This window comes from Theropithecus gelada, chromosome 1 (assembly GCF_003255815.1).
Source record: "Theropithecus gelada isolate Dixy chromosome 1, Tgel_1.0, whole genome shotgun sequence".
Taxonomy (NCBI): Eukaryota; Metazoa; Chordata; class Mammalia; order Primates; family Cercopithecidae; genus Theropithecus; species Theropithecus gelada.
In genome coordinates, this window is record NC_037668.1 from 104855393 (window position 1) to 104869064 (window position 13672).

General features: G+C 43.8%; 1 protein-coding gene across 3 annotated transcripts in view; it reads left to right on the plus strand.

The window, feature by feature from the left end:
* The first annotated feature begins 360 nt into the window (after positions 1–360).
* Positions 361–13672, plus strand: part of ST6GALNAC5 (ST6 N-acetylgalactosaminide alpha-2,6-sialyltransferase 5) — a 190061-nt gene continuing 176749 nt past the window's right edge. For all 3 annotated transcript variants that reach the window (XM_025354295.1, XM_025354303.1, XM_025354310.1), the window contains exons 1-2: positions 361–755; positions 1574–1813. In XM_025354295.1, the coding sequence (XP_025210080.1) occupies positions 741–755; positions 1574–1813 (255 nt within the window). In that variant the 5' untranslated portion in view covers positions 361–740. The remainder of the gene's footprint in view (positions 756–1573; positions 1814–13672) is intronic.

Sequence of the window (13672 nt, forward strand, 5' to 3'; positions counted from 1 at the left end):
GCAATATTTAATGAAAATAATAAATGAAACACTTGAGACGAAATATTGTGAGCTAAAGATTCCATGAGAATAACTGGATCTCATAAAGTAAAAATAAGAGGGAAGAGAAAATTATAAAGCGAGCAATTGAAAAACGTAATAATAAATAATTTTTTAAGAAAAATAATTTCATTATAGATTTCTGTATGCTACGAACATAAATGCAAACGCTATAGAGTTGTTGACATCTGGCAGACTGACTTGTTTTTATCAACATCGCAAAACAGAAAATTTAGTTTGCAAATTTTCAAATGGCTATCACGTTCAGAATCCAATCAGGTTCTTCTTCTTTATTACTTGATGACTTCTTTAAAGATAAATAAGCCCGCGGACCAAGAAGTGGGTACACTGGCTCGGTTAACTCTCTCTGTCCAGAAATCTCACTACTGAAAATTTCAGATTGTTATTTGGGGGCGGGGAGGGGGATGCAGAGGTCTTTAGGACCCAGCAGGCGGCGGCAGGCGGCAGTTGTGTAGATCACTGAGAGACTACGAGGGTCCGGTTCAGTTTTAATTCTGTCTCTAATCTCTGCAACAGCGGCGCTTCCCGGGTCCCGCGGCTCCCGCGCGCGATCTGCCGCGGGCGGCTGCTGGGCAAAAATCAGAGCCGCCTCCGCCCCATCACCCATCATGGAAACCCTCCAGGAAAAAGTGACCCCGGACACGCGAGCCTGAGGATTCTGCACAAAAGAGGTGCCCAAAATGAAGACCCTGATGGTGAGTCAGTTGTGGCAACTCCACTGGGCAAAGAGGGGGATCCCCGGGCTCAGGGTCCGCTGGACGCCCCGGGGAGACTCCGGGACGCCTAACCCTGGGCCGCGAGGTCGCCTGTTACAAAGGGACAACTTTCTACCCGCTCCGCGTTCCCTCCCGATTCTCCAGCTCTGCCTGGCTCGGAATCCCAGAGCCAGGATGGGAACCCGGGTTGCCTCGCCTCCTAGATCTCCGGCGAGAGGTCCGAGGGGGTGGTAGAGAGCTGCAGGTGCGATGGAGGAGTGGGCAGATTGCTCCAGGGATGGGGGTGCCCAAAAGCAACAGCCTGCCAAAAACTAAGAGGGACAGGGAGGAGGGACCTTTGCAGACTTTCTTCGTTTTCTTGGATTTCAAACTTGCAAGGATCGCCAAGGGAGAGCCCCAGGGCCCCAGGAAAGGAGAGGTGTTAAGGACTCAAGATTCCAGCAGCGTGGCTGGGGTGGCTAAGGCAGACGGACCCTTCCACAAAGTGCAAACCCACCCCTGCCCTCGGCCCCGGCGCGCTCCCTCCCTTAGCCTGGGGCCGTACACCACCTGCCCTCTACCGAGAGATCTGGGCGGCGGCGGCCGAAAGCAGCGACGCGCCCGGAGCATCCCTTGCGGTACGCAAGGGGACGGTGCTTTCTCTGTCCCAGTTGCGTGCGGCGGGGCTGGGGCCCAGGCCGTCCCCCGCGCCAAATCTCCCCCACTAGTGTGACCACCGCGCAGGTGTCCCCGCTGGGCGCGCTCCTCCGTTGTCTGCACTCAGCCCCTCTCCTCTCCTCTCTCCCGCCCGCCCGCAGCGCCATGGTCTAGCAGTGTGTTTAGCGCTCACCACCATGTGCACTAGCTTGTTGCTCGTGTACAGCAGCCTCGGCGGCCAGAAGGAGCGGCCCCCGCAGCAGCAGCAGCAACAACAGCAGCAGCAGGCGTCGGCCACCGGCAGCTCGCTGCCGGCGGCGGAGAGCAGCCCCCAGCCGCGCCCCGGCGTCCCCGCGGGACCGCGGCCACTGGACGGATACCTCGGCGTGGCGGACCACAAGGTGACAGCATGCCCGCCAGCCCGCTCGCCACTCAGCCTGGGGAGCCCGCACACCTGAGCCTTCCCCCTTTCCCGGGGCTGGGAGGCGCTGTGAGTAGGTGCCGTTCGCAGGCTGGAGGGGAGTGGACCTGCTGGGGTAGGGTGGGCTAGTTCCAACTTGGTATGAATTCTTATTTAGAGAAAGACACAAAGTTTTGTAGAAAATAGGGGTGAGGTGAGTGGACCCCAAAGTCTAATTTCCCAGCAGAAATCGGCCCTGGAACTAGAACTCCCTGATCCCCAGAATTGCAGCTGTGGATGGAGGTCCGGTTCCTGAAGCCTCGGGTTTGGCTGCCGAGTCGCTCCCTGGTGGGAGGAAACTGGGGATGACGCGGGTACCAGCCTGAGCGTTCCTCTGACCCGGAACCGGAGGGTGAGCGCAGCCAGCCCGCGGCCACTGCTCAGGATCCAACGTTCCCCTCTGATCTCTCCAGCGCATTGCTTTGGGCTGAATTCTCTCAGCCCTGGGGAGCGGTGCCCAGGCACGCATGGAAGACTTGAGGCACAAACTCAGCTTCCATTGGTTTGAAACTCATCGTTGTGAGCCTGTCTTCCTCTGCCTTCCGGGAAGCTGCTGGATGGCGTGGCTAATAATTAATACGATGAATCTTTTAAAATTGAGCCTCCTTTCCCTGGAATAATAAATATCTGGTTTCAGTGTGTGAAGCCTCTGGGAGAATCCTAATCAAGTTTGCTGACTCTGAAGATATTTTAATACAGTTTAAATGTACCCCTCATTATTTGAAGTTGCTCATATGTTTTTATTAATACACAATTCCACTCAGCTTTATAAAGCCAGAGGATTTCTTGAAATCTCCCAATTATTCCTTTTATTTTACTAAATTTTATGGTTGAGAACCGAAGTAATATATAGTAGATATTCCTTTTGTGTGAAAAGGTCGCTCTAACCATGTGAAAAAGCCAAACTTTTTAAAAGTGGCGTTCGAAATATTGCCACACACTTGTTCAATGCATAATGCTAAGGATTTGAAAGGTATAAAAGAATTTAAGGCAGGACCCAGTCTTACAGATCTTTAAATACCTGAGGACAAAACAATGTACTATGAAATGTGTGTAGATAGATAAACCGATAGATAAAAATGTATAATAAATGCTAGAGATGAACAGTACTGTAGGCGTGCAAAAATGAGAACGATGACTTCCCTGGAAAGATCAAGGAAAGCTGCTTTAAAAAGTGGAATTTTGCAATGGGAAGAATTCAGGGAAGTAAAAAAGGAGGAATCAATTTCATCAGGAAGCGATTATTTATTTATTTATTTATTTATTTACTTATTTTTGTGGCAGGAGCAGGGGTTGGGGGTGTTAGTAGACTTAAAATCCAAAAGTAGATGCCTATCAATTTTACAGTTACAGCTTTCGTTTCCTCTCTTAGTTGTTGATTGATTATATGCTTTGTATCTGCATGTGGAAGCAACCAATAAGGGCTGGAGTTCTAGGAAAGTTTAGACATTAGCTTCTGACTGTGGATGGCTGTGGTGTTTATGTGTAACTGGTGTATGATGGATATATTGAGCTCATGGATTTCCATGGCTATTGTTTGGTGGAAATTACTATCTAACACTTGAGAAGCTTTGATTAATGGCAGCATCAAAAGGTAAATTTGCTGAAAGTTTTGATCAGCTTTTGGGAAGAGATTTCTCATACTTTTCTTCTTGTGTTCTTCTGCTGGACAGACACCAGCTAACAATATTGATAGCTTAATGCAAAGTATAATACCCTAAGGTTTATGTTCAAAACAATGTTTATTGACACAAATATATTTGATTTCAATTTTTGTTTATCAGAGCCTTATTTTACTGAAACAAAGAACCGTCCTTTTCTATTTGGTGGGGGGGATGTTGATACTCTACATGGGAAATTGAAATGATATGCAGTAAAAGGGTTTTACAAATTGTGAAGTGCTATATGAATGATAAATATTGTGTGACAGTCATTGGAATTCCTAGTAGAAGAAGGTCTTTGGAGATAAATATGAATATCAATGAAATTATTTCATGGAACACCAACATCTCACAAAATTCTATACCCAAATGTTTTGAGGGAGTTCACGTCACCACAAGCAAAGGAACAAAGGCATATCTTAAAGTCTATGTCTTCTGTTTAGACATTATCCCAATTGTCCCACTGAACTAAATATAAACTTCTCAGAATGCATTAACTGATTCTCTTTACTGCTACTATTTAGCTGACAGGAAATTGGGCAGAGTTCCCTTATGGATGGTCATATGAAGGTGCATATGTAAAATGTTGTTTATATTCTCTCCAAAAGTTGCTGTTTAATTAGGTTTATTTGAGATCTTTCTATAGTCTTGCAAAGGCAAAGGTGGAAGACATTTGTTAGAATATTGCTAGGAATTTTTTTTCCAATTAGCACAGGACAGAGTAAGAAATGAAAGCTTTTCTATTCTTATTATATTGCCAGATGATACTCAGATTGCTTATTTTTCTTTTACCCTCACATCAGGCCTCAGAAAAATGATGGAATATGCTGGATGTGATGACCACCAAGCCATATGCTGCTGCATATTGAATCAGAATTCCAACAGCCTTTTTTATCTGCCATTGATTTACACAGTCTGGAGAGAGTTACAGATATTATTTAGGAAAATATTCACACTTCCATAGCTGGAGGCCCCAAAGACTGATAAATATGTAGTGTTTATGCTCAGTTACATGATGTGGTTAACATTAACAGTTCCAAGATTAAATTCAACAGGTGGTCCTAATCCCCAGCACCTGAATTTCACAAATTACAGCCTGTCTGCAATGATGGTCTTGTCTCATATGGCTGCAGACTGAATTACTGTTGAGATTAAATCACTATGTGCTTTTGTTGAAAGATATGCTGCAAGTCAAGTCAGTGATGAGCAGCATGTGTTGAGGCTTAAAATATCACTTTTCATGGTCATATTCTCTACTTCCTCTTTCACAAACTATGTGAGCTGCAGTTGTAATTTCAGTATCACTAAATGAAGGCTACATGGAGTTTCTTGTCATAATGAAGGCATTTTCTGTTAGAGTCTTTCTCTTCTTTCCCAATCCCTCTCCCCAGACCTCTTCCCACAAATGTTCCACCAACTCATTTCCCTCGTGTTACATGTCTGTCTCTTCAGGTACTATAGCTGTATTCTAACATTACTCTCTTGGTCCCGATTTTTGGAAGCCAATGATAACAAGACTGCTTAGGTACAACTGAAGAAGCCAATTTTCATGGCTTTGGGAAACTTCTGCATTTAGAACTGCAGCCTGATGTATAACCAAGCTAACACACACACACACACACACACACACACACACACACACATATACACATTAAATCAAGAAATCCTTAGAGGAAAGCTCCAAGTCTTATAGCAGAGTGGAAGGGAACTTGGAATGCAGTTCAGTTTCCAGTCCGGATCTCGTTTGGGTAGACGAGGTCATTTGCCATCTGGTAGACCCTGTAAAATGAAACTGTGAGCTAATTCCCATTTCTAGAGGATAGACTCTTATCACAGAAGGCCCACTATCACCCAGGCTACCCTTTACTGAAATGGCTTATGAAAGGGCAGTGATCAGGGGGGTCTACAGCTGAGCAGCTATCTCTTTGCTTCAGAAGTATCCCCCAGGGATGGATTTTACGCATACCAATAACATACTTGTCCTTGGTTCTTTCCTTTTTTAGGCACTCAGTTATTCAGACAAATCAAAATTGCTTAGTTGTAATAGTACTATTACTATTAACTGGTAACTATCCAGTTGGAGTGGTAAGACAAGTCAGTGCAAAAATTGAAAAATAATAATCCAAAACCAGAATTTGGATAAATGCCATCTAACTTATTTTGAAATTATGGGATGAGTATTCCTCCTTTAGAAAAGTGTATAAATTCTCAAATGCAAGTTTACATAATGTATTTGACCGTATATTATGACATTTGAGTTGTGAATGAATGACTGAAATGAATGCTAAATCATTTGAATCTCAAGGAAATTCAAAGTGAGCTAATTTTCAATGTTCAGGTATTATAAAATGTAATTTGCCAATAATAATGAAACCCTGTTACCACAAAGCATCAAACCCCCAAAATCAGAAAAAGAACACTATTTCACAGGTGAGGAGTTGCAATAATGCAATTGCTTTTAACAGGATAAATTTTTTTATAACATTTATTAAAATACTTAACCTTCCTTAAATATGTGACAGCCAGGATAATTTTTCCAGCTTCCCACGTGATAATTTCAAGATACCACTATTCTCCTATAAATGGCAGATGAATTTGACCTGGCTCACTCTTAAATTCCAGGTATGCTGGCTTTCCTGCTGATCTGTGAACATTCATTCTGCCTCAGGACCTTTGCACATGCTCTTCTCGCTTCCTGGAAAGCTCTTCCCCAAGTCTTTTGCATGGTTGATTTCTTCTGGTCATTCAGTCATCAGGTCACATGTCATCTTCTTGTGAACCACATTCTTTAACTAGCCCCCTCTTCAACAGTCATTCTCTGTCATATTAGCCTGTTTTATTTTCCTTATAACACTTAACAATATCTGAAATAATCTTAAAGTTTACTTGTCTATTTTCTGCCCTTCCCCCAACTGGAATCTAAGTGCTGTGACAGCAGTGTCTTTTTACATCTTGTTGAACAGTTTAATTCCAGGACCTAGATCAGTATCTAAAGTTTAATGGGTGCACAATAAGTATGTATGGAAAGAAAGAAGGAAGTGAAGGTGGAGGAGAGAAGAACAGACCTACTTACCTATGTCAAATTTTTTCTCTACAAGAATCATCAGTGCAGTCTCAAGACCCTAGTGTGTCTCATTTTTCCTAAATTTGTTCTGCCCACAAAAGTAATTCTAATAACGGGGAGGCAGAGGAGGTAATGATTTAAGAGGAAAGACAAAAGAATCTTTGGGAATGAGATTTAGGTATCCATGTTTAACAAGCTTCCTTTTTAAATATTGCACACATTAAACTTTGAGAAACATTGTTTGAAATGTTTTTAATCATCACAATGTGTAGTTCTGCAGCTAATTCATTTCTAGGTTTTTGAACTCTTCAGAGCCCTTGGTAAATACTTGTTGAAGGCCTAATAGTTTCAAAATTGGGCATTCTTGAGGAAGAACACAGTCCCTACCCTCAAAGAACCTTTGATCTAATAGTTGCAGAGAAAAGACAAAGAAGCAAGAAAAGTTCAATAATAAGGCAAGCAATGAATAATAATTTGAAATCAGGAAGCAATAATTCAAGGCACTGACTCTAAAAAGAAGATAATTTCTGTGATCTTTCTCCATCTATAAAATGAGTTAAATTATATTATTACCTTAGAAGTTTGCCAAGCTTTCAAACTAATATTCCACTCCTTATTAGCCTCATATCTGTTCATGCGTGTGTGCAGGATATCCAATGAATAATAAGTGAACAAATTGGATATCAAAGCAACTTCAAAGTGGATTGATTTTAAATTCAAAATATTGTCTCTTTATGATTTTCCTTTGGCATGACATAGGGTCTTCTGCACTCATGAAGTTAAACCTTCTTAAATGTCTCTGTAACATATGGCGACCACCTTAACCAAGCTAAATCTCATAACTGATTGGATTAGTCAGGGTTCTCTAAGGAGATAGAGCTAATAGGGTATTTATACACAAACACACACACACACACACACACACACGTGGGAGTTTATTAAGTATTAACTTACATGATCACAGCTTCCCACAATAGGCTGTCTGTAAGCTTGAGGAGTGAGGAGAGTCAGTCTGAGTCTCAAAACTGAAGAACTTGGAGTCCAATTTTCAAGGGCAGGAAGTGTCCAGCATGGGAGAAAGAGGTAGGCTGGGAGGCTAGGCCCACCTCGCCTTTTCACATTTTTCTGTCTGCTTTATATTCCCTGGAAGCTGATTAGATGATGCCCACCAGATTAAGGGTGGCTCTGCTTTCCCCAGCCCACTGACTCAAATGTTAATCCCTTTTGGCAACATCATGCAGACACACAGGATTAATACTTTGTATCCCTCAATCCAATCAAGTTGACACTCAGTATTAACCATCACAAGTCCACCCCTTGTCAACTTGAACCCATACACATCTCCTGAGATCATACATAATCTTCAAATAAAGACAATAATGAGGTCATAATAATGCCTAACATAATATAACTATCCTTCATACAACTGGAAACACACCAACCACCAACCCAAATACTATTACATAAAGTTAATACTTAACTGCTGATATGTGGTCAATACATCTTATGTCACACGATAAAGGAAAAGGAAATAAAATGAAGATCTTTTCTTAGTACAAGTGTATACATGCACAAACGTGTTTTTAACAGAAGGAGGGAATATTCATGACAATTACAGTCTTCATTTCTGCAGCTGCTCAAGTAGCTAGCAATGATTACTACCTTCTTCTACTACCCATTCTGTATTCCCTTTGCCTTCAGCAAGTACCTCAGCAGGTCATGGTTTTTTCCTTGGTGGAGTGACCCAAACCTTCATTCCTGAAGGGTCATTTGTAGTCCTACCTGGATTGAGCGGTTGTAGTTTCCCATTGATTTTAGTCACAAAGCATGATAATACCCTAATGGACACCCTAATGGATCTCCTGTATTCCACGCATACTCTTCCTTACCTCTGTTGTGGAGTAGTGGACTGATTTCATCTTGATAGTCTGGGTCAGTCACCCTAGCCAGCAGTATAACTCCCTTCTTGGCCTGTTGACTTAAAGGTAGGAGCAGCCCAAGGTGTCCAGGTGGCAATCTTAACTTCAGTTTAATGGAATCATTGTGTCTCCAGGTGGCAGCGTTCCTGTTTTTGTAGCTAAGACCTCTAGGACAGCAGAACGTAATGTTGCAGGAACAGGAAGCAAAAATTTTGCTAGTGGATCACTAGGGGTGATGGTGAGTTGTTCCGCTTCCACTTCCACCCCTTGATTCCTAGACCCGTGAATCCTGGCTATGGGAGAAACAGTACCATATATGGGACACTGACGCAGAGCATACGTCCCTGCCACCATGGCCTTCTGGAGAACTTTGCCCCAGCCCTGCAAAGTATTGTCACCTAGTTGGCATTGTAATTGTGACTTCAAAAGGCCAGTTCACCATTCTATAAATCCAGCTGCTTCAGGATGATAGGGAACATGGTAAGACCAGTGAATTCCACAAGCGTGAGCCAACTGCCACACTTCTTTAGCCAAAAAGTGAGTGCCTTGATCAGAGGCAATGCTGTGTGGAATACCATGACGATGGATAAGGCGTTCAGTGAGTTCATGGATGATAGTCTTGGCAGAAGCATTGTGTGCAGGATAGGCAAACCCATATCCAGAGTAAGGGTCTATTCCAGTTAGGACAAACATCTGCCTTTTCCATGATGGGAGAGGTCCAATATAATCAACCTGACACCAGGTAGCTGGCTGATCACTCCAGGGAATGGTGCCATATCGAGGGCTCAATGTTGGTCTCCACTGCTGTCAAGTTGGGCACTCAGCAGTGGCAATAGCCATATCAGCCTTGGTGAGTGGAAGTCCGTGTTGCTGAGCCCATGTGTAACCTTCATCCCTGCCACCATGGCCACTTTGTTCATGGGCCCATTGGGCAATGATACGGGTGGCTGGGGAAAGAAGCTGAGTGGTGCCCACAGAATAGGTCATTATTTAAATCCTCCTCTGCTGAAGTCACTCCATGTGAACACCGACATGGGATACAAATATCTTCACATTTTTTGACCCCTCAAAAAAGTCCATCCACATACCTCTTCCTTAAATTTCTTTGTCACCAATTTTCCAATCATGCTTCTTCCAAGTCCCTGACCATCCAGCCAAACTATTGGCTATAGCCCATGAATCAGTATATAATCATACATCTGGTCATTTCTCCTTCCATGCAAAGTGCACAACCAGATGCACTGCTCGAAGTTCTGCCCACTGGGAAGATTTCCCTTCACTGCTGTCCTTCAAGGATGTCCTAGAAAGGGCTGTAGTGCTACAGCTATCTACTTTCAGGTAGTGCCTGCATACCATGCAGAACCATCTGTGAACCAGGCCTTAGTCTTCTCTTCTCTGTCAACTGATCATAGGGAACTCCCCATGAGGCCATCCATGGAGGCTGAGGGAGAAGGCAGGGTGGTAAGAGTGGAGACCATGGGCATTTGAGCCACTTCCTCATGTAACTAACTTGTGCCTTCAGGGCCTGCGCAAGCCCGATCACATATATACCACTTCCATTTGATGATGGAATGTTGCTGTGCACGACCTGCTTTATGGCTGAATGGGCCAGAAAGCACTCAGTTCATGATGGGCAATTCAGTTTGCATGGTGACTTGATGACCCATAACCAAATGTTCAGTTTCCACCAAAGCCCAGTAACAACAAAAGGAGAGTAGTTATCCGCAGAAGATGGCAGGGCCTTGCTCTAAAATCTTAGAGGCCTCTGCGGTGATTCACCAAAGGCTCCAAACAGCATCCCTATCTGCCACTGACACCTCAAGCACCATTGGATCTGCTGGGTCATATGGCCCAAGTGGCAGAGCAGCTTGCACAGCAGCCTGAGCCTGTTGCAGAGCCTTCTCCTGTTCTGGACCCCACTAAAAACTGGCAGCCTTTTGGGTCACTTGATGAATGGGCCAGAGTAACACACCCCAGTGAGGAATGTGTTGCCTCCAAAATCTAAATAGGCCCAGTAGCTGTTGTGCCTCTTTCTTGGTTGTAGGAGGGGCCAAATGCAGCAACTTATCCTTCACCTTAGAGGGAATATCTCAACAGGCCCCACACCACTGGACCCCTAGAAATTTTACTGAGGTAGAAGGTCCCTGAATTTTAGTTGGATTTATTTCCCATCCTCTGGCATGCAAATGTCTCACTGATAAGTCTAGTGTGTTTGCTAATTCTTGCTCACTGGATCCAATCAGCATGATGTCATCAATGTAATGGACCAGTGTGATATCTTGTAGAAACAAAAAGTGATCAAGGTCTCTCTGAATAAGATTACGACACAAAGCTAGAGAGTTGATATACCCCGAAGGCAGGACAGTAAAGGTATATTGCTGGCCTTGCCAGCTGAAGGCAAATTGCTTCTGGTGGGCCTTATGGACGGGAATGGATTTGCCAAATCAATGGCTACATACCCGGTACCAGGAGATGTGTTCATTTGCTCAAGTAGTGAAACCACATCTGGTACAGCAGCTGCAGTTGGAGTCGCCACTTGGTTAAGTTTATGAAAATCCACTGTCATTCTCCAAGATCCGTCTGTCTTCTGCACAGGCCAGGTGGGAGAGTCGAACAGGGATGTGGTAGGACTCACCACCCTGCATCTTTCAAGTCCTTGATGGCGGCACTAATCTTTGCAATCCCTACAGGGATGCAATATTGTTTTTGATTTACTGTATTTCTAGGTAGAGCCATCTCTAATGGCTTCCATTTGGTCTTTCCCACCATAATGGCCCTCACCCTACCAGTCAGGAAGCCAATGTAGGGGTTCTGCCAGTTACTAAGTATGTCTATGCCAATTATGCATTCTGGCACTGGGGAAATGACTACAGGATGAGTCTGGGGACCCACTGGACTCACTGTAAGTCAGACCTGAGCAAAACTCCATTAATTACCTGACCTCCATATGCCCCTACTTTAATGGGAGGACCTCAATGACATTTTGGGTACCCTAGAATCAACATCAGCTCAGAGCCAGTGTCCAGTAGTTCCCGAAATGTCTGATCATTTCCCTTTCCCCAGTGCACAGGTACCCTGGTAAAAGGCTGGAGATCTTCTGGGGGAAGGATGGGAAAAAGAGTCACTGCATAAATTGTCGGTAATGTAGTAGGGTCCTTCCTCAAGGGGATCCAAGCTCCCCTTCATTCAAGAGATTCTGGGTCTGTAAACTGGCTCAATGTTTGGAAATTGATTAAAGGGCGATGATTCTTTGTTTTTACAATTCAAATTAGTCTTTTGTCCATTTGACTTTGAAATTTTCTGCTTTTATAAATTAAGTAGAAATGCAGTAGGCTTCTTATAAATTTCACTTCTAGGAACACTTTGATTAATTAGCAAATGCCAGAGCTCTACATGAATCGGGCTATTCTGATTGTTGCTTTGCCTCTGCTGTCCATTACGGTAGCTATGCCCACCTTGCCTTTGACAGTTGAGTGCCGCCACTTGGCCCCAACACCTCAAGATCCAATTATTCCCACTATATTTAAATTTTATAGTTGACTGACTTGGTTCCCACTGTTAGATCTGACATACAGAGAAGACCAATTATAGGACTCTTCAAAAATGCGGGTGCTGCCCTCATAAATCTATTTCACAAGGCATTGTTCAAGGGTATATCTTCTGGACCCTCCCAGATGGGTCTAAAGTGACAAATCCACTCCACCATCCCAGTCTCCCTAAACCTTTGGGTCCCTTCCTCTCCATTAAACCAGGGGAGATCAGACATTTCCAGCTCACTCACAGTGAGTCATCTTTTAATCCATATTTCAGCTAACCAAGCAAATAAACTATTAGAACCTTTTTTAACTCCCGGAGCTGCAGTATTAAAAGCAGAGTGGGCCCAAATCAATAAATTCAACCTGATCCAACTCTATGTTCCTTCCACCATAGTCCCATACCCTTAATATGCATTCCCATGCCTATTCTCCAGATTGCTGTTTATATAAATTAGAGAATTCGAACAATTCTTTTCAAGTGTAGCACACCTCTTATTGGGTCACACTCTCAACCTCATCTCTAGAGGCCTACTGGGACTTTAGTCTAGTTATAGGTCTAGAAGCAAACAGCGGTGTTGGGGGTGGCTCCTGAGGAGAATCAACACTATTTGGCCTGGCAGCTGCCTCAGGGGAGGCCATCACTGTTGCCTCAGGCAGTACAGGGTTTATCTCCTCAGACGGAAGTGGAAAGGCTGATGGCAGCATGGGTCTGGGAGGGGATGTTGCCACTACTGCGGATTGGGAAGCTGTTCCTTCTGGCAAGTAAAGGTTCATCAGAGTTTACAAACTCAGTGTCCCCAGCTTCACTGGGGTCTTCCACATGTCCCCATTCCAAGTTGCAGGGTCCCATTCTTTTCCAATCAATGCCTCTAACAGTAGACACCTGGCGAGGCTGTGCACGTACCTTTTGTTGCAAGTCAGCCACTTGCATAATAAGAACTTGTGTCTATTTTCCACAATTTCAGCTCTTTCTCTACGGGAGATAAGACTTTCACTCAGGGCAGTCTTATCAGATTTGAGGCGCAGTATCTGCTTCTGAAGCCAGGAAACAGAATCCCTGAGTTCATCATTTTCTTTCATCACTTTGTCAACTGAACTTAGGAACAACCAACCAGCTTCATTATGTTTCTTGGTTCTCCACATATGATCAAAGTTATTACATATAGAGTCACTAAACTCCTTGCCTCTCACGAGCGGTGAATCAGGAGTGTCAAATGCATTTATTTTGCATAACTCTCTAAACAGTTTACACCAAGGACTATCAGTGTTCTCCATAGTATTAGAAGTAGAGTCCTTGGCATTTTAGGGTCTAATCATATTAAGCAACCAACTTCAGAAACCCCAAAACCAACAAAAGAACTCCATCCTTAATATTCTTTTCCTCTAGAACCACTCCTGCTACCAAAATCTGTATGAGTCAGCATTCTGTAGAGAGACAGAACTAATAGGATATACATATATATAGGGGAGTTCATTAAGTATTAACTTACACAATCACAGGTTTCCACAATAGGCTGTCCGCAAGCTTGAGGAACAAAAAGCCAGTCTGAGTCTCAAAACTGAACTTGGAGTCCAGTGTTCGAGGGCAGGAAGCATCCAGCATGGGAGAAAGATGTAGGC